Below are 19930 nucleotides of genomic sequence, written 5' to 3' on the forward strand. Positions count from 1 at the left end.
CTAGTCCTTGCCGATGACAAGCATACCCATAAAATGATGCAGCCACCACCATGCTTGTAAATTTGAAGAGTGGTACTCAGTGATGTGTTGGATTTTCCCCGAACAATAGTACTTTATATTCTGGACATAAAGTGAATTTCTTCACAACATTTTTACTTTAGTGCCTTATTGTAAACAGGATGCATGTTTTGGAATATTTATATTCTGTACAGGCTTCCTTCTTTTCACTGTCATTTAGGTTAGTATTGTAGAGGAACTACAATGTAGTTGAGCCATCCTCAGTTATGTCCTATCACAGCCATTCAACTCTAACTGTTAAAGTCACCATTGGCCTCATGGTGAAATCCCTGAGCGGTTTCTTTCCTCTCCGGCAACTGAGTTAGGAAGGACAGCTGTATCTTTGTAGTGACTTGGTGTATTGATACACCATCCAAAGTGTAATTAATAACTTCACCATGCTCAAAGGGATATTCAAATGTCAGTTTTTTTTTACCCATCTACCAATAGGTGCTCTTCTGTGCAAGGCATTGGAAAACCTCCCTGGTCTATGTGGTTGAATCTGTGTTTGAAATTCACTGCTCGACTGGGGGACCTTACAAATAATTGTATGTGTGGTGTACAAAGACGAGGTAGTCATTCAAAAATCATGTTAAACACTATTATTGCACACAGTGTGTCCATGCAACGTATGTGGCTTGTTAAGCAATTTGTTTTGCCACAACAAAGGGGTTGAATACTTATTGACTCAAGACATTTCAGCTTTTCATTTTTAAGTAATTTGTAAACACTTCTAATTCAATTTTCACATTATGGGGTATTGTGTGTAGGCCAGTGACACAAAATCTCAAGTTAATAAATAAAAATTCAGGCTGTAACATGACAAAATGTGGGAAAAGTATCCCTGTTGTTGGCGTTCTCTATCAACACCCCCACAGTATGTATGTGTGCACGTGTGTGTGTGTGCTGCTCACATCACCCCTCACCTATCCTGTACCTCCCTTTAATGTTCCAACCCCTAAGGCATGCACACAACACTAGCCTGCAATGCTTCCTGTGTGGAAATATTTGCTTTCTTTTTACTTGCATGCAGCCCATCCTCCTCACGAAGAGAAGCTCTCACTTTTCTTATCTTCTTATACCCTAGACTTAGTTAACCCCTTAGTTGTAGTCACTGCATAATACATGTCAATTGAAGGACAAAATAACAAAACAACCATACTTAGAAGAGCTTTGACCATGAACTGCTGTTCTTCAATGTTGTCTGTGTAAACTGTTCTAGTGGCTAGTCCGTTTTCATGCTGCTGACACAAGTTTGATGGCTACCAGAGACAAAGCACAGAACAGACACCACATTGAGGCTCCCGTCAGGTAGACACAGCTAGCGGACAGTTTGAAGTAATGCACAGTGTTGGGAGTAGGGTGCCGTGACAGTTGGGTCGCAGACACCGCTAGTAGCCAACTGCTGATTGGCTTCTACTCAGTGAAGAGACATTTTAAACACTGAGATGTGATGTTTATCTGGTGTTTGTGCCAGTCCCTCCTCCTGCTACCATTACTTTGAAATGGGGACGCTTTGAAGCAGCACTGGAAGAACTGGGGACTTGTGCTGTGGTAGATGTAGACTTTCACTGAACTAGGAAATGTGATATCATGTATCAGTTATTAGGTATAGTTGAAATGTAATGGAACACCACTTACAGTCCTGATGTGTACTATGACAGCCTGTCAGTAAGACAGTTAAGAGTTAAGAGTTAGTCAATCAATCACTAGATTATTTTGGCAATCTATCAATCAAAACACTTGTCAACATCCGTCGTTCTGATAGTTAGATTTAATTCCATCAAACTGTATAGTTGTGTATTAGTAACTTTATGAGTAACTCTCTAAAGCCTTGGTTTTAAGAGGTGTTTCCATGACATTCAAATAGCGTTCTGTTGTCACAACATAGCATGATGTTTGTGTGTCTCTCTCCACTAGGTGTGTATTTCAGAGGAGGATATCCTTTCCTGTGTGTGTGAATGTTACGGATCTGATTTCCCTCTTGGCTCCCATTAGAGGCCAAAACAAACCAGCTCCCGTGTGTTGGCTTTTTAAAAGGCTAAAGAAAAAGCATTTTCCTTCCCTTCATCCCCTCTCCCTCCCTCCCTTCCCATCAGTGTGGTTCTGCCTGCCCGTGTAGATAAGTTGCTTTTCTCCATACCCCTCGCCACCCACATCTATGGATGTGTCTTAAATTGCACCCTATTTCATTTTGAGTTCACCACTTTTGACCAGAGCTGGTCAGAACTAGTGCACTATAAAGTCAATAGGGTGCCATTTTAAACACAGATTATATTTCCCCTCCATATGGCTGATGCCTCCTGCAGAGAGACCCTGCAGTGTGTCTTCCCTCCATCTGGCTACAGTAGTGACTTGGTTTGGCCCTGTGTGGTTGCCGTAGTCTGGATTTAAGGTTCTGGTTTTCCCCTCCTCACACGCAGGGCCCATTGCTCACCTCTCTCTGAAGAGGAAAACTAGGAAGGCCCCAGCTCTCCTGGGCACACCAGCCCCAGTCACAGTAGAGAATGGGAACTCAGGTCCAGGTCCTGTGGTGAGGCGGTCCTGTGAGTTTGGATCAGGTGGATCGGAGCTCGTCTGGCAGCAGCCCCCCCTGGAGAAGCAGGGTCAGTATCCCACCGTGCAGGGGGGCAGTCAACCCCTCCCTGCCCTGCTCTAGCCACAGCCCCGCACCCATTTGCTTTCTAATGATCAATTGTGGCGTTCAATGTCAAAGTGGTGTCTTGCTCTAGCTACAGTTGTGTAAATAGCTGGGAGAAGAGAAGTGATGCTAACCCATGGATAGCTTTGGCTAATGAGTACTGTGATCGTATGAATCTGAGTGTGTGGAGTACCCTTTGTGGGTGAGAGCCACGGTGTTGATGGAAAATCAACCTCAATTTTGCAGGAAACCGGTAAGGTCTAGAAAGCAGTTTTGGTTGCTTTCATGGCTGTGAAATATTTATTGATCTAATGGTGAGAAATACATGTATTTATTTGCTGGGCAAGATAAGAGACTGCATGTTCAAGAATGCTTTTTGTCTTTGACACAAAGCAGATGGATGTCTGCTCCAGTTATGTGGAGGTGGTGCTTGTTGTAATGTATGTTCTGTTTGATTTTAGACACTCCCTGCTCTCCCAATCCCTGAGTTTTTTAATGGGTCGTCGGGAGGGTACACTTTGAATCTGAACTTTTGGCAGGTGCCACATTGTTTTAAGTAGTCTGTTTAAAATGCCCTTTGAGTTGTACTTTTCAGTGCCAAAACTCTGCTGGACGCTTAAAGAACCACTGAACCAGCATTGAAGAATGCCTTGATTGACCCCATCCATTTTTCCAACAGTCACTATTTGGCGGGGAGAGTGAATTAGTGAAATGAGTTATCTCTCCGTATGTAACAACGGGAGAAAAGAAAGGGATTCTACAATCCCTCAGGTGGAAGGAGATGAATGTTCTGAAAACAAAGGCCTGGTCCAGACTATAATCAACCATTGATCAACGTCTGAGAACACCACAAAACCATTAACATCATTCTGGAAGGGGTTCCCATTCCTGATGGAATGATGTTTTGCAGTCGATGGTTGCGTTCTACATTGCAGACGATGCACCTTTCCATGCATTGTGAAATATGGCATGCGTCTGCAATGTAGTCAGCCTGGAACGCAGCCTATGGTTGCGTTCTACATTGCAGACGATGCACCTTTCCATGCATTGTGAAATATGTCATGCGTCTGCAATGTAGTCAGCCTGGAACGCAGCTTATGGTTGCGTTCTACATTGCAGACGATGCACCTTTCCATGCATTGTGAAATATGTCATGCGTCTGCAATGTAGTCAGCCTGGAACGCAGCCTATGGTTGCGTTCTACATTGCAGACGATGCACCTTTCCATGCATTGTGAAATATGGCATGCGTCTGCAATTTAGTCAGCCTGGAACGCAGCCTATGTGACGATCCATAGATTCCATTGCAGTTCAGCGTTTCTTTCTCCGCCTGCCGTCGTGTACTGTAGTCTAGCTGTCACTGGATTCCCTATAACTCATTATTGTTTCTGTAGGTGTTGAGCTATAAAAGGAGAGGGGGGCAAGTCAATATTAGGAAGGTGTTTTGCACACTGTTTATAATCCCAAATAACACCCTATTCCCTATATAGTCCGCTATATAGCGCTGGTCAAAAGTAGTGGAATAGGGGTTCTTTTGGGAAACAGCCTTAGTCTCTCACTGCCTGTTTAGTACTGTTGGCTAGTGTCTGTCTGTTCACTCTGGCTCAGGTAAACAGATGTTATGTACAAAGAGCACCCCTTCCTATATCATTAGCATGCTTGAGCTGCTAGTAGGAAATGCAATATCAATATGTCTGGAGAAAGCATTCTGGCCGTGTCTAGACTTGACAGTTCGTCCAGCTTTTAGCATTGAGTTCTGATCATGCAGCTTTAGCTCTGATCATAGAGCTCCGATCATGGAATTCCAAAAGCGTCATGCATCTACACCTACATTTAAATGTGTCTACTGTGTCCGGATTCCCTATTCCCGCGCTATAATCAAATGCCAGTATACAAACAGTAAAATAGGCTAAATAAGATAACACAACAACAATGGCAGTTGCTAACTACTGTCGCTAACTAGCCAGCTAACCTCTGAAGCTAGCAAGCAACGCTAAAGGGATTGCAAACGGGTTAGCATAACTCAAGCCAAACAAAAACATGTTTTTCTTAATATTAACTAGTATTTATGAGCCCAGCAAACATGTTCCTCACACACTAGGAACGTATTTCCTCCAAAGTTATAATGAAAAGATGCCTCTCGTCTCAAAACACAAGTTTTCTGGTGACTTGTGAGAGGAGTGCTGATGACGTCCTTACTGTGTGCGCTTTTAGAAATCCACACGCAATGCATCCCTGACCCCCTCCCGAAGTGGTCAGCCAGATCTGAACACAATCAGACAACAAGGAGACTTTTCAATGCTACCTTCGTATTCTGATAGCAGAAGTCGAATCTAAGTGTCAATAACCTCTGTTATTGCAGTTGGTAGCTAGCTAGCCTAGCATTGTCTCAGTCTCACTCAGTCATGGAGAAGCATTTATCTTTTTCTCGCTGTCTCCCCCCCCCCCCCCTCTCTCGTTCTGTCTTTCCTCTTTCCCCCTCTCGGCTCTCTGAAGGCATTGGGAACATGACTTTCTGGCACATTAGCACCATGTGTTTTAGTGAGCTGCAAAATCCGGCCCCCTACAAATCAGCCGAGCTAGACAATCTGGACCCTCTCTTTCTAAAATTATCTGCCGAAATTGTTGCAACCCCTATTACTAGCCTGTTCAACCTCTCTTTCTTATCGTCTGAGACTCCCAAAGATTGGAAAGCTGCCGCGTTCATCCCCCTCTTCAAAGGGTGTGACACTCTAGACCCAAACTGCTACAGACCTATATCTATCCTACCCTGTCTTTCTAAGGTCTTCGAAATCCAAGTTAACAAACAGATTACCGACCATTTTGAATCCCACCGTACCTTCTCTGCTATGCAATCTGGTTTCAGAGCTGGTCATGGGTGCACTTCAGCCACGCTCAAGGTCCTAAACGATATCATAACCTCCATCGATAAGAAACATTACTGTGCAGCCGTATTCATTGACCTGGCCAAGGCTTTCGACTCTGTCAATCACCACATTCTTATTGGCAGACTCGATAGCCTTGGTTTCTTAAATGATTGCCTCGCCTGGTTTACCAACTACTTCTCTGATAGAGGTCAGTGTGTCAAATCAGAGGGCCTGTTGTCCGGACCTCTGGCAGTCTCTATGGGGGTGCCACAGGGTTCAATTCTCAGGCCAACTCTCTTCTCTGTATACATCAATGATGTTGCTCTTACTGCTGGTGATTCTCTGATCCACCTCTACGCAGACGACACCATTCTGTATACTTCTGGCCCCTTTTGGACACTGTGTTAACTAACCTCCAGATGAGCTTCAATGCCATACAACGCTCCTTCCGTGGCCTCCAACTGCTCTTAAACGCAAGTAAAACTAAATGCATGCTATTCAACCGATCACTGCCCGCACCTGCCCGCCCATCCAGCATCACTACTCTGGACAACTACAAATACCTGGGTGTCTGGTTAGACTGTAAACTCTCCTTCCAGGCTCACATTAAGCATCTCCAATCCAAAATCAAATCTAGAATTGGCTTCCTATATCGCCGCAAAGCATCCTTCACTCATGCTGCCAAACATACCCTCGTAAAACTGACCATCCTACCGATCCTCGACTTTGGTGATGTCATCTATAAAATAGCCTCCAACGCTCTACTCAACAAACTAGATGCAGTCTATCACAGTTCCATCTGTTTTGTCACCAAAGCCCCATACACTACCCACCATTGCGACCTGTACACTCGTTGGTTGGCCCTCGCTTCATACTCGTCGCTAAACCCACTGGCTACAGGTTATCTACAAGTCTCTGCTAGGTAAAGCCCCGCCATATCTCAGCTTACTGGTCACCATAGCAGCACCCACGCTTAGCACACTCCAGCAGGTATATCTCATTGGTCACCCCCAAAGCCAAAGGAGGACCTTTGGTCGTCTTTCCTTTCAGTTCTCTGCTGTCAATGACTGGAACGAACTGCAAAAATCTCTGAAGCTCCCTCACTAGCTTTAAGCACCAGCTGTCAGAGCAGCTCACAGATCACTGCACCTGTACATAGCCCATCTGTAAACAGCCCATCTATCTACCTACCTCATCCCCATACTGTATTTATTTAATTATCTTGCTCCTTTGCACCCCAGTAGCTCTACTTGCACATTCATCTTCTGCACATCTACCATTCCAGTGTTTAATTGCTATATTGTAATTACTTCTTCACCATGGCCTATTTATTGCCTTAACTCCCTAATCTTACCTCATTTGCACTCACTGTATATAGCCTTTTTGTTTTCTTTTGTTCTACTGTATTATTGACTATGTTTTGTTTATTCCATGTGTAACTCTGTTGTTGTATGTGTCAATATGCTATGCTTTAATCTTGGCCAGGTCGCAGTCGCAAATGAGAACTTGTTCTCAACTAGCCTACCTGGTTAAATAAAGGTGTTCTCAACTAGCCTACCTGGTTAAATAAAGGTGTTCTCAACTAGCCTACCTAGTTAAATAAAGGTGTTCTCAACTAGCCGACCTGGTTAAATAAAGGTGTTCTCAACTAGCCGACCTGGTTAAATAAAGGTGTTCTCAACTAGCCGACCTGGTTAAATAAAGGTGAAACAAAAACATGTTTATTCAGCCTTTTTGCTGTTTTTTTATGTCCCCAATTTCGTGATATCCGATTGGTAGTTAGTCTTGTCCCATCGCTGCAACTCCCGTGTGAACTCGGGAGATGCGAAGGTTGAGAGCCATGCATCCTCCGAAACACAACCCTGCCAAGCTGCACTGTTCTTGACACACTGCCCACTTAACCCAGAAGACAGCAGCATCAATGTGTCGGAGGAAACACCGTACAAGTGGCTACCATAGTCGGCGTGCATGCGCCCGGCCCGCCACAGGAGTCGCTACAATGCGATGGGACAAGGACATCCTGGCTGGCCAAACCCTCCCCCAACCCAGATGACGCTGGGCCAGTTGGGTGCCGCCTCATGTAGGGAGGGAGATGGGCAGGGTGTGAGTGAGAGAAAGGGAGGGAGATGGGGAGGTAGGGGGGAGAGGGTAAAGACAGGTAAAGAGAGAAAGGAAGAGGCTAAGTGGGAGTGGCAGTAATGTTGTACTTGGTCTAACATTGTCAATGCGAGTGTTGTTTAACCTAGTGTGCTCTGGAGCGCTTTCCCTCTCTCATTGATCTCTTTATCTAACCTCACATGGACACTGGTGGTAAAAATATATCTGCGTCCCAAATGGCATCCTATTGCCTCTATAGTGCACTAGTTTTGAACAGAGCCCTATGGGAATTGATGGAAGGTGATGACACATTCTTTGTCCATAAATAAATAAAGTTAAATCAGCTTTAGGAAGCTCTTATATCATAAAGGCCTATGTGCTCAATAGTGCACTAAATAGGGAATTCAGGGACAAAACCATGGGCAAAACCATAGGCATCTTCATCTAACATGATGAAATATCACTGAAAGGAAGATTACTCATAGCAGACAGTATGATGGTCTATGAATGATATTGCTCTCACATACTTGTGGTTACCGGCCCTTATAGATGAGTGCTATGGCTAGCTAGTACCGGTGTTTGATCCACTTTAGCTTATGTATGGTCCTTGACTGGGGCTCTAGTGTTTTACAGTGGAAAGCTGAGAGATTGAGCCGGAGCACTAGGAATGTAAAGGAAAGACAGTGAAGGAAGTTCCTTGTGGTTTCTCTTCACAAATAGTGTCTGGAATGATTTCACACGCTCATCCACTTCAATCAGAATCTAAATCTAGCAGGGGAAAAAGTAACGGCTGATGCTTTTTGACATTGTCCAGGTCGGTATGATGGGGAGAAAATGGGAATTCACGGCATGATTAGACTTTCAAAAACGTCTGGCACTTCAAAGAATCTGAAAAGTGATACGTGTCGAGTGGGAGATGGAGAGTAAAAATGATTTATTTTGTAGAGTGAATTGAAGGATAGATGTCACCTGTGGGATGTCTCAGAGAGAGGGAGAGGCGGAAGTGTTGCATCAATGATGTAATGTTGAAGCATTTGGGGGAATTCTGTTATGACCAGGGGATTGAAGAGGGAGCGGTAATGATTAAAAACACAGGTTCATGAAGTGCATCAGATCTCCTGCAGCTTCAGTACTGGGGCAATCTTGGATTGGTACATATATTTCTGGACAAGAATATAACTTATAAATGCTTTAATGATCATGAGCTTAGTTCAATTTGCTTACTCCATTGGAACCCAAACTGTAAGCTTGTTTTACTCCGTCTCTCAGCTGTTTACCAAAAACCTAGTGGATGGCCGCTTTGTTTTGTTGTTTAAATCCCATATTTCCCCTTTTATCACAATGTGACTGAGAGGCCGGTGGCCTGGGGACATGCAAGTGTCAGTTTGGACAACTTAATTCACAGCATTAGTTTATTTGACACGGTTGTCATAGATATTTGTATATGTTACAGTGTGCTCCCACACATTCAACCTCACACACGTAGCAGAGACGTATGTGAAGCTAAAGGCCGAGTTCACAAATGTAACATTGCCAAAATACTAGGAAAGGGATACCTAGTCAGTTGCACAACTGAATGCATTCAACCCAAATGTGTTTCTGAATCCGAGAGGTGCGGAGGGCTGCCGTAATTAACGTCCACATCATTGGTGCCCGGGGAGCAGTTGTTGTTGGGGGTTAACTGCCTTGCTCAACGGCCTTTTGGTCATCTATCATCTTGGATAAAGTTAAGATGACATTTTCATAAAGATGGAAATACATTTTGGGTGGTTGCAGAGTTGCATCCCTTGTGGAGTGGATGGACTTCGGGTGTTTTCATACACCTCAAATCTGAGTTCAAAGGAAAACTAGCAAGAGGGGTCCTTGAATGAAAATGAGGTGACATGAAACACTTTTCTCTATGATTTTAAAACAGTTCAATTAATAAGGGCTGAGGTCTATGGAACTGTGGAAGTACCAAGAGAAACCCAGCACAGCAGCTTATCAATCACTCTCCTTCCTCAAATCGACTTTTACTGGAGTTAACCATTGCCTGTCTGTCTATTCTGCACCCGGGGACACTTGTTTGGATGCATGCGCCTCCTGACCTGACTAACCCCAGTGGCCACCCGCCGTCTGTGTGCCCTGTGTCCTTGGACCCTTGCCCACTTGCCTCCTCCCATCCTAGGTTGCATCCCAAATGGAACCATATTCCCTAAATAGTGCACTACTTTTGACCAGGGCGTATACAGATCTGGTATGTATGAGCCGTGTCCAACAGTAGTCCACTATACAAGGAGTAGTGTACCATTTGAGAGGCAGTCCTTCTCTTCCCTCCTCTCCTCACTATTGTGCTGGCTTGGCTGTGGCAGCCTATGGCAGCCTGTGGCCCTTGGTTAGCTATAGGGCTGGGGGGACTAACAGTAACAGGCTTCCTTCACCTTGCCTCTCCTCACATCCAGAGAACCACTCTACCCCTCCAGATGTCACCGGCTACACCACAGACTCCATACAGGTGGAGAGACCCCAAGGCTCCACCACAGCATCCAGGGCCACGCCCAAGTACGGCAACGCAGAGCTCATGGAGACCGGAGATGGTGAGTACACACAGGGGTTGGGGTAGTGTGTGTGTGTATCCATGACCGTGTGTGTGACCTAAATTTGTTTTCATGGTTTCTTGACAGTGAAGAGTATTTTGGGGTCATGTTTGTATTTATCATGCTCTGAGCCCTTCTTTGTTCAGATATGTCTGTGTCATGGTATCGTGTCAGATTGTTCTGATATGTTGGTGTCATGTCAGTTTGTTTTGATATGTCTGTGTCATGGTGTCATGTCAGTTTGTTATGATATGTCTGTGTCATGGTGTCATGTCAGTTATTTTTGATATGATGGCGTCATGTCAGTATGTTCTGATACGTTGGTGTCATGTCAGTTTGTTATGATATGTCTGTGTCATGGTGTCATGTCAGTTATTTTTGATATGATGGTGTCATGTCAGTATGTTCTGATACGTTGGTGTCATGTCAGTATGTTCTGATACGTTGGTGTCATGTCAGTTTGTTATGATACGTTGGTGTCATGTAGGTTTGTTATGATACGTTGGTGTCATGTCAGTATGTTCTGATACGTTGGTGTCATGTCAGTTTGTTATGATATGTCTGTGTCATGGTGTCATGTCAGTATGTTATGATACGTTGGTGTCATGTCAGTATGTTCTGATACGTTGGTGTCATGTCAGTATGTTCTGATACGTTGGTGTCATGTCAGTTTGTTATGATATGTCTGTGTCATGGTGTCATGTCAGTATGTTATGATACGTTGGTGTCATGTCAGTATGTTCTGATACGTTGGTGTCATGTCAGTTTGTTATGATACGTTGGTGTCATGTCAGTTTGTTTGATATGATGGTGTCATGTTGTCATGTCAGTTTGTTTTGATATGATGGTGTCATGTCATGTTTGTTTTGATATGATGGTGTCATGTTGTCATGTCAGTTTGTTCTGATATGTCTGTGTCATGGTGTCATGTCAGTTTGTTCTGATATGATGGTGTCATGTTGTCATGTCAGTTTGTTTTGATACGTTGGTGTCATGTCAGTTTGTTCTGATACGTTGGTGTCATGTCAGTTTGTTCTGATACGTTGGTGTCATGTCAGTTTGTTCTGATACGTTGGTGTCATGTCAGTTTGTTCTGATACGTTGGTGTCATGTCAGTTTGTTATGATATGTCTGTGTCATGGTGTCATGTCAGTTTGTTTTGATATGTCTGTGTCATGGTGTCATGTCAGTTTGTTTTGATATGATGGTGTCATGTCAGTTTGTTTTGATACGTTGGTGTCATGTCAGTTTGTTATGATATGTCTGTGTCATGGTGTCATGTCAGTTTGTTATGATATGTCTGTGTCATGGTGTCATGTCAGTTTGTTATGATACGTTGGTGTCATGTCAGTTTGTTCTGATACGTTGGTGTCATGTCAGTTTGTTCTGATACGTTGGTGTCATGTCAGTTTGTTATGATATGTCTGTGTCATGGTGTCATGTCAGTTTGTTATGATATGTCTGTGTCATGTCAGTTTGTTCTGATATGATGGTGTCATGGTGTCATGTCAGTTTGTTCTGATATGATGGTGTCATGTCAGTTTGTTCTGATATGATGGTGTCATGTCAGTTTGTTATGATATGTCTGTGTCATGGTGTCATGTCAGTTTGTTATGATATGTCTGTGTCATGGTGTCATGTCAGTTTGTTATGATACGTTGGTGTCATGTCAGTTTGTTCTGATATGATGGTGTCATGTCAGTTTGTTCTTATATGTTGGTGTCATGTCAGTTTGTTATGATATGTCTGTGTCATGGTGTCATGTCAGTTTGTTATGATACGTTGGTGTCATGTCAGTTTGTTCTGATACGTTGGTGTCATGTCAGTTTGTTATGATATGTCTGTGTCATGGTGTCATGTCAGTTTGTTTTGATATGTCTGTGTCATGTCAGTTTGTTTTGATATGATGGTGTCATGTCAGTTTGTTTTGATTTGATGGTGTCATGTCAGTTTGTTCTGATATGTTGGTGTCATGTCAGTTTGTTCTGATATGATTGTGTCATGGTGTCATGTGAGTTTGTTTTGATATGTTGGTGTCATGTCAGTTTGTTTTGATATGTTGGTGTCATGTCAGTTTGTTCTGATATGTCTGTGTCATGGTGTCATTTGTTCTGACATTTGTTCTGAATGAGCTGCAGTCAGATCATGGAGTATGCCAATGTGGGCCTCTGCTATTTTAATTTGTTCTCCTGAGGCATACGGCATCGCGCAGACGAATCTGTTCATCAGATGCTCCAGTCAATAGTGCTGAGGAATAGATTTGTTGAGCGCACAGAGCACACGTTGTCGAGTGTCTGCTTGATAGATCAAGTCCCAAGCTTTACAAATGGGGTTTACTGGACTACAACGCTCATGGAGGCTCTGAAAATAACTACACCTTTCTCCTTCAGTATCAAGACCAAACTTGTGTTTTAGAGATTCAAAATGTTTCGTTTTTCTTTTTTTTCTTTTTTTACTTGATATATATATAGCCTAACACAGGTTATGCAGTGATCGTGCTTTACACAGATTTCGTTTCTTTGTGAAATCAGCTTTGGTCAGGAATGATTTTTACTGTGTATTGCTTTCTATCCATGGTTTAACACTTGACTTTGACACTTTTCACTGTGTATGAAGGGTTATCCCCTCCAACTCAACTCTGGACCTCGAAGCCAGTTCCACTGAATTTTTTCATTGTTCCCCTCTAATCAGGGACTGATTTAGACCTGGAACACCAGGTGTGTACAATTAATTATCACGTAGAACAGAGAACCAGCAGGCTCTGGACCTCATATGATAAGAGAAATGGCCAGGGTTTAGTGTCATTGAAACTAAAGCAGGGGTTTGAGACAGTAGAGAAGACACTTTGGATATTGCCCAGTGAAGTGTGGCTGTCTCCTCTCTGAAGACTTGGAAAAAGTGGCCTTGCCAGTCCAATTAGACATATAGAAGTTTCCATGACGTATACATGTTTCTACATGTGTGTTGATCTCTCTGTGTGTGTGTGTGTGTGTGTGTGTGTGTGTGTGTGTGTGTGTGTGTGTGTGTGTGTGTGTGTGTGTGTGTGTGTGTGTGTGTGTGTGTGTGTGTGTGTGTGTGTGTGTGTGTGTGTGTGTGTGTGTGTGGGACCCTTACAGGCGTTCCAGTAGGTGGCCGAGTGTCGGCCAAAATCCAGCAGCTAGTCAACACATTGAAGAGACCTAAACGGCCTCCCTTAAGAGAATTCTTTGTCGACGATTTTGAAGAACTTCTAGAGGGTAAGAAGGCATCCATCCCATAGTGCTCTGGTCAAAGGTAATGCACTATATAGGGCACAGGGAGTCATTTTGGATGCACTCAAGACCTCTGAATGTTGATTTTCTGAATGTGTAAAAACTCAATGAATTTGCTGTTACAATACAGAATGTTATTATATTATTACAGGTTCTGAAAAAAGTTGTTATTAATTGAAAACCTCTTTGCCACGTTACAATCTAAAACATTGCGTTGTTCCTGTAATGCTCCAGTGCAACAGCCTGACCCCAACCAGCCCAAAGCGGAGGGGGCTCAGATGCTGGCGATGAGGGGGGAGCAGCTAGGGGTGGTCACTAACTGGCCCCCGTCGTTGGAGGCTGCCCTGCAGAGGTGGGGCACCATCTCTCCCAAAGCCCCATGCCTCACCACTATGGACACCAACGGAAAACCACTGTACATTTTAACCTACGGTAGGTGTTATGTCCGCACAGTACAAGCAGTGCGTCACTCACATGATATGTTATTGTTAGTGTTTGACTCTTGGGTTATTGACATCAGTGGTCAGGTCTATCATTCAAACGTAACAGTAAGGACACAGCTCCACTCATCTAAAGGATTGGCTAATACGGCACATGATTGAAACACTAAAGACAAATCACCAGTGAGACAGCAATGAAAGTGTGTTCTGTACCAGTAATGAAAGTGTCCTATTCTCTTCTATAACGTTGACCTATAGCTTTGCCTTCATAATAATACCGTGACCCAGCCATCCAGGACTGTTTATTTATTCTGTGAGTGAAGCAGCAACACTTTTACTGTTGGATATGTTAACGATCCACTGAGAGACTCCATAACTGTGATTGATTCCATGGGTACATTCCAAATGGCACCCTAGTCCCTATATTGTGCACTATTTTTGACAAGAACCCTATGTGCCCTGGTCAAAAGTAGTGCACTGAATAGAGATTGTCATTTGGGACACAAAGCCATGCGTGCTGCAGTGGAGTATTCAGGAGGGTTTCCTTTATTCGATGCTGCTTCATGCTCAGCCTTCCCACCAACCTTATTAAGTACAGACAAGCACCAATCAATACTGCTACCTGGTGCTTAAGCATATGAATGCTATTAATGACAGCCACACGAGGAACGCAAAGTACTTTATGTGGAAGAATACTTTTTTAAGAAAATGTACTGTGCAGTGATTTTGCTGTAGTTGTTTCATTTACATATACAGTACCAGTCAAAAGTTTGGACACACCTACTCATTCCAGGGTTTTTCTTTATTTTTACTATGTTCTACATTGTAGAATAATGGTGAAGACATCAAAACTATGAAATGGTACATATGGAATCTTGTATTAACCAAAAAAGTGTTAAACAAATCCAATATATTTTAGGTTCTTCAAAGTAGCCACCCTTTGCCTTGATTACAGCTTTGCACATTCTTGGCATTCTCTTAACCATCTTCACCTGGAATGCATTTCTAACAGTCCTGAAGGAGTTCCCACATATGCTGAGCTGCTTTTCCTTCACTCTGTGGTCCAATTCATCCAAACCATCTCAATTGGTTTGAGGTAGGGTGATTGTAGAGGCCAGGTCATCTGATGCAGCACTCCATCACTCTCCTTCTTGGTCAAATAGCCCGTACACAGCCTGGAGGTTAGTTGGGTCATTGTCCTGTTGAAAAATGAATGACAGTCTAAGCTCAAACAAGATGGGATGGCATATCGCTGCAGATTCTAAATAAATCACAGACAGTGTCACCAGCAAAGCACCCCCACACCATCACACCTCATCCTCCATGCTTCACGGTGGAAACCACACATGCAGAGATCATCTGTTCACTTACTCTGCGTCTCAAGCAGACACGACGGTTGGGACCCAAAATCTCAAATTTGGACTCATCAGAACAAAGGACAGATTTCCACTGGTCTAATGTCCAATGCTCGTGTCCAATGCAAGTGTCTTCTTCTTATTGTTGTCCTTTAGTAGTGGTTTCTTTGCAGCAATTTGACCATGAAAGCCTGATTCACGCAGTATCCTCTGAACAATTGATGTTGAGATGTGTCTATGACTTGAACTCTGTAAAACATTTATTTGGGATGCAATTTCTGAGGCTGGTAACTCTAATGAACTTATCCTCTGCAGCAGAGGTAACTCTGGGTCTTCTTTTCTATGGTGGTCCTCATGAGAGCCAGTTTCATCATAGCGCTTGATGGTTTTTGCAACTGCACTTGAAGAAACTTTCAAAGTTCTTGAAATCTTCTAGATTAACTGACCTTCATGTCTTAAAGTAATGGTGGACTGTCATTTCTCTTTGCTTATTTGAGCTGTTCTTGCTATAATATGGACTTGGTCTTTAACCAAATAAGGCTATCTTCTGTATACCACCCCTAACTTGTCACAACACAACTGATTTGCTCAAATGTATTAAGAAGGAAAGAAATTCCACAAATGTACTTACGTGTTAATTGAAATGCATTCCAGGCGAAGCTGGTTGAGAGAATGCCAAGAGTGTGCAAAGCTGTCATTTAAAAAATTCGTATATATTTCACCTTTATTTAACCAGGTAGGCTAGTTGAGAACAAGTTCTCATTTACAACTGCAACCTGGCCAAGATAAAGCAAAGCAGTTCGACACATACAACAACACAGTGTTACACATGGAATAAACAAACATACAGTCAATAATACAGTAGAAAAAATCTATATACCTTGTGTGCAAATGAGGTAGGATAAGGGATGTAAGGCGATAAATAGGCCGTGGTGGCGAAGTAATTACAATATAGCAATTAAACACTGGAATGGTAGATGTGCAGAAGATGAATGTGCAAGTAGAGATACTGGGATGCAAAGGAGCAAGATAAATAAGTAAATACAGTATGGGGATGAGGTAGTTGGATGGGCTATGTACAGGTGCAGTGATCTGTGAGCCTGTCAGACAGCTGGTGCTTAAAGCTAGTGAGGGAGATATGAGTCTCCAGCTTTAGTGATTTTTGTTTGTTCCAGTCATTGGCAGCAGAGAACTGGAAGGAAAGGTGACCAAAGGAAGAATTGACTTTGGGGGTGACCAGTGAGATATACCTGCTGGAGCGCATGCTACGGGCGGGTGCTGCTATGGTGACCAGTGAGCTGACATAAGGTGGGGCTTTACCTAGCAGAGACTTGTAGATGACCTAGAGCCAGTGGGTTTGGCGATGGGTATGAAGCGAGGGCCAGCCAACGAGAGCGTACAGGTCGCAGTGGTGGGTAGTATATGGGGCTTTGGTGACAAAACGAATGGCACTATGATAGACTGCATCTAATTTGTTGAGTAGAGTGTTGGAGACTATTTTGTAAATGACATCGCCGAAGTCGGCTCGGTAGTATGGTCAGTTTTACGAGGGTTTGTTTGGCAGCATGAGTGAAGGATGCTTTGTTGCGAAATAGGAAGCCGATTCTAGATTTAGTTTTTTATTAGAGATGCTTAATGTGAGCCTGGAAGGAGAGTTTACAGTCTAACCAGACACCTCGGTATTTGTAGTTGTCCACATATTCTAAGTCAGAGCCATCCAGAGTAGTGATGCTGGACGTGCGGGTAGGTGCGGGCAGCGATCGGTTGAAGAGCATGCATTTAGTTTTACTTGCATTTAAGAGCAGTTGGAGGCCACGGAAGGAGAGTTGTATGGCATTGAAGCTCGTCTGGAGGTTAGTTAACATTGTCCAAAGAAGGGCCAGAGGTATACAGAATGGTGTCGTCTGCGTTGAGGTGGATCAGAGAATCACCAGCAGCAAGAGCGACAACATTGATGTATACAGAGAATTTAACCCTGTGGCACTCCCATAGAGACTGCCAGAGGTCCGGACAACAGGCCCGGGCGATGAATACGGCTGCACAGTAATGTTTCTTATTGATGGCGGTTATGATATCGTTTAGAACCTTGAGCGTGGCTGAGGTGCAACCATGACCAGCTCTGATACCAGATTGCATAGCGGAGAAGGTACAGTGGGATTCGAAATGGTCAGTAATCTGTTTGTTAACTTGACTTAGAAAGGCAGGGTAGGATAGATATAGGTCTGTAGCAGTTTGGGTCTCGTGTGTCACCCCCTTTGAAAAGGGGGATGACCACGGAAGTTTCCGATCTTTGAGTATCTCAGATGATATGAAAGCGGGGTTGAACAGGCTAGTAATAGGGGTTGCAACAATTTCTGCAAATCATTTTAGAAATAGAGGGTCCAGATTGTCTAGCCCGGCTGATTTGTAGGGGTCCAGATTTTGCAGCTCTTTCAGAACATCAGCTATCTGGATTTTGGTGAAGGAGAAATGGGGAGGCTTGGGCGAGTTGCTGTGGGGGGTGCAGTGCTGTTGACCAGGGTAGGGGTAGCCAGGTGGAAAGCATGGCCAGCCGTAGAGAAATGCTTATTGACATTATTGTAGATTTATTGGTGGTGAGTTTCCTATGCTCAGTGCAGTGGGCAGCTGGGAGGAGGTGCTCTTATTCTCCATGGACTTTACTGTGTCCCAGAACTTTTGAGTTTGTGCTACAGGATGCAAATTTCTGCTTGAAAAATCTAGCCTTAGCTTTTCTAACTGCCTGTGTATTTTGGTTCCTATCTTCCCAGAAAAGTTGCATATTACGGGGGCTATATGATGCTAATGCAGAATGCCACAGGATGTTTTTGTGCTGGTCAAGGGCAGTCAGGTCTGGAGAGAAGCAAGGCCTGTATTTGTTCCTGGTTCATTTTTTTTGAATGGGGCATGCTTTTCTAAGATGGGTAAGGAAGGCACTTTTAAAGAATAACCAGGTATCCTCTACTGACGGGATGAGGTCAATATCTTTCCAGGATACCCGGACCAGGTCGATTAGAAATGCCTGCTCGCTGAAGTGTGTTTTAGGGAGCATTTGACAGTGATGAGGGGTGGTCATTTGACCGCAGACCCATTACGGAGGCAGGCAATGAGGCAGTGATCGCTGAGATCTTGGTTGAAAACAGCAGAGGTTTATTTGGAGGGCAAGTTGGTTAGGATGATATGAGGATGCCCATGTTTGCGGATTTGGGGTTGTACCTAGTGGGTTTTTTGATAATTTGTGTGAGATTGAGGGAATCAAGCTTATATTTTAGGATGGCCAGGGTGTTAAGCATGTCCCAGTTTAGGTCACCTAGCAGCACAAGCTCTGAAGATAGATGGGGGCAATCAATTCAGCTGGGGGCAGAGGGTGGTCTATAGCAAGCAGTAATGGTGAGAGACTTGTTTCTGCAAAGGTGGATTTTTAAAAGTAGAAGCTCAAATTGTTTGTGTAAATACCTGGATAGTAAGACAGAACTCTGCAGGCTATCTCTGCAGTAGATTGCAACCTTTGGCAGTTCTATCTTGTCGGAAAATGTTATAGTTAGAGATTGAAATTTCAGGGGTGTTGGTGGTCTTCCTAAGCCAGGATTCAGACACGGCTAGGACATCCGGTTTGGCAGAGTGTGCTGAAGCAGTGAATAAAACAAATTTAGGGAGGAGGCTTCTAATGCTAACATGCATTGAACCAAGGCTTTTACAGTTAACAAATGAGAGCACCTGTAGAGTAGGAGTGGAGCTGGGCACTGCAGGGCCTGGATTACCCTCTACTTCACCAGAGGAACAGAGGAGGAGTAGGATAAGGGTATGGCTAAAGGCTATCATAACTGGTCGTCTAGTACGATCGGAACAGAGAGTAAAAGGAACAGGTTTCAAAAACGCGATAGAACAGATTCAAGGCAATGTACAGACAAAGGTATGGTAGGATGGGAGTACATTGGAGGTAAACCTAGGCATTGAGTAATGATGAGAGATATATTGTCTTTACAGATGTTTAAACCAGGTGAACTAAATGGTTGGTTAAGGCATATTGAGCAGGGCTAGAGACTCTACAGTGAAATAAGACAAAAGTCACTAACCAGGACAGTAATGGACAAGACATATTGATTTTAGAGAGAGGCCTGCGTAGCCGAGTGATCATAGGAGTCCAGTGACTGGTTGGGCTGGCTGGAGACGCGGCGATTCAGACAGCTAGCAGGCCGGGGATAGCAAGCTAGCAGAAGGGCCTTAGAGGGACATCACGACGGAGGAATGTCTGTTTAAGCCTCCACGTGCGGTGATGTTGATAGACCAGTCGTGATGGATTAGTAGGGTTCTGAGTAGCAGAGGGGTCCAAGTCCAATTGGCAAAATAGGTATAGTGGTCCAAGAAATTGGCCGATGGATCTATTCAGGTAACAGTCCAATAGGATCTAGACAGCTAGCGGGCTGCGGCTAGCAGATGGGCATTCAGGGGACGTCATGGCGGAGGGGCCAGTTGAGTACCCCCTCGAGCAGATTACGGAAGTCGTGAAGGATCGGCGGGGTTCCGTGCCCCATACCGGCAGTAGAAGGGGTCCGGGTATTGTAGCCCAGGAGTGGCCGATGTGCCTATTCAGCTAGCTGGGAGTTGGTCCTAGCATGGGCTAGCATGGGCTAGCTCCAGGCTAGTTGG

The 19930-nt window shown here is 43.9% G+C and overlaps 1 protein-coding gene across 8 annotated transcripts in view; it reads left to right on the forward strand.

The window, feature by feature from the left end:
• Positions 1 to 19930, forward strand: part of LOC135558651 (disco-interacting protein 2 homolog C) — a 240401-nt gene that overhangs the window by 147499 nt on the left and 72972 nt on the right. For 4 of the 8 annotated variants that reach the window (XM_064992625.1, XM_064992626.1, XM_064992631.1 and 1 more), the window contains exons 6-9: positions 2481 to 2663; positions 10103 to 10237; positions 13354 to 13473; positions 13723 to 13920. In XM_064992625.1, the coding sequence (XP_064848697.1) occupies positions 2481 to 2663; positions 10103 to 10237; positions 13354 to 13473; positions 13723 to 13920 (636 nt within the window). The remainder of the gene's footprint in view (positions 1 to 2480; positions 2664 to 10102; positions 10238 to 13353; positions 13474 to 13722; positions 13921 to 19930) is intronic. The other 4 variants (XM_064992627.1, XM_064992628.1, XM_064992629.1 and 1 more) reach the window with 1 other exon arrangement.

This window comes from Oncorhynchus masou, chromosome 17 (genome assembly GCF_036934945.1).
Source record: "Oncorhynchus masou masou isolate Uvic2021 chromosome 17, UVic_Omas_1.1, whole genome shotgun sequence".
Classification (NCBI taxonomy): domain Eukaryota; kingdom Metazoa; phylum Chordata; class Actinopteri; order Salmoniformes; family Salmonidae; genus Oncorhynchus; species Oncorhynchus masou.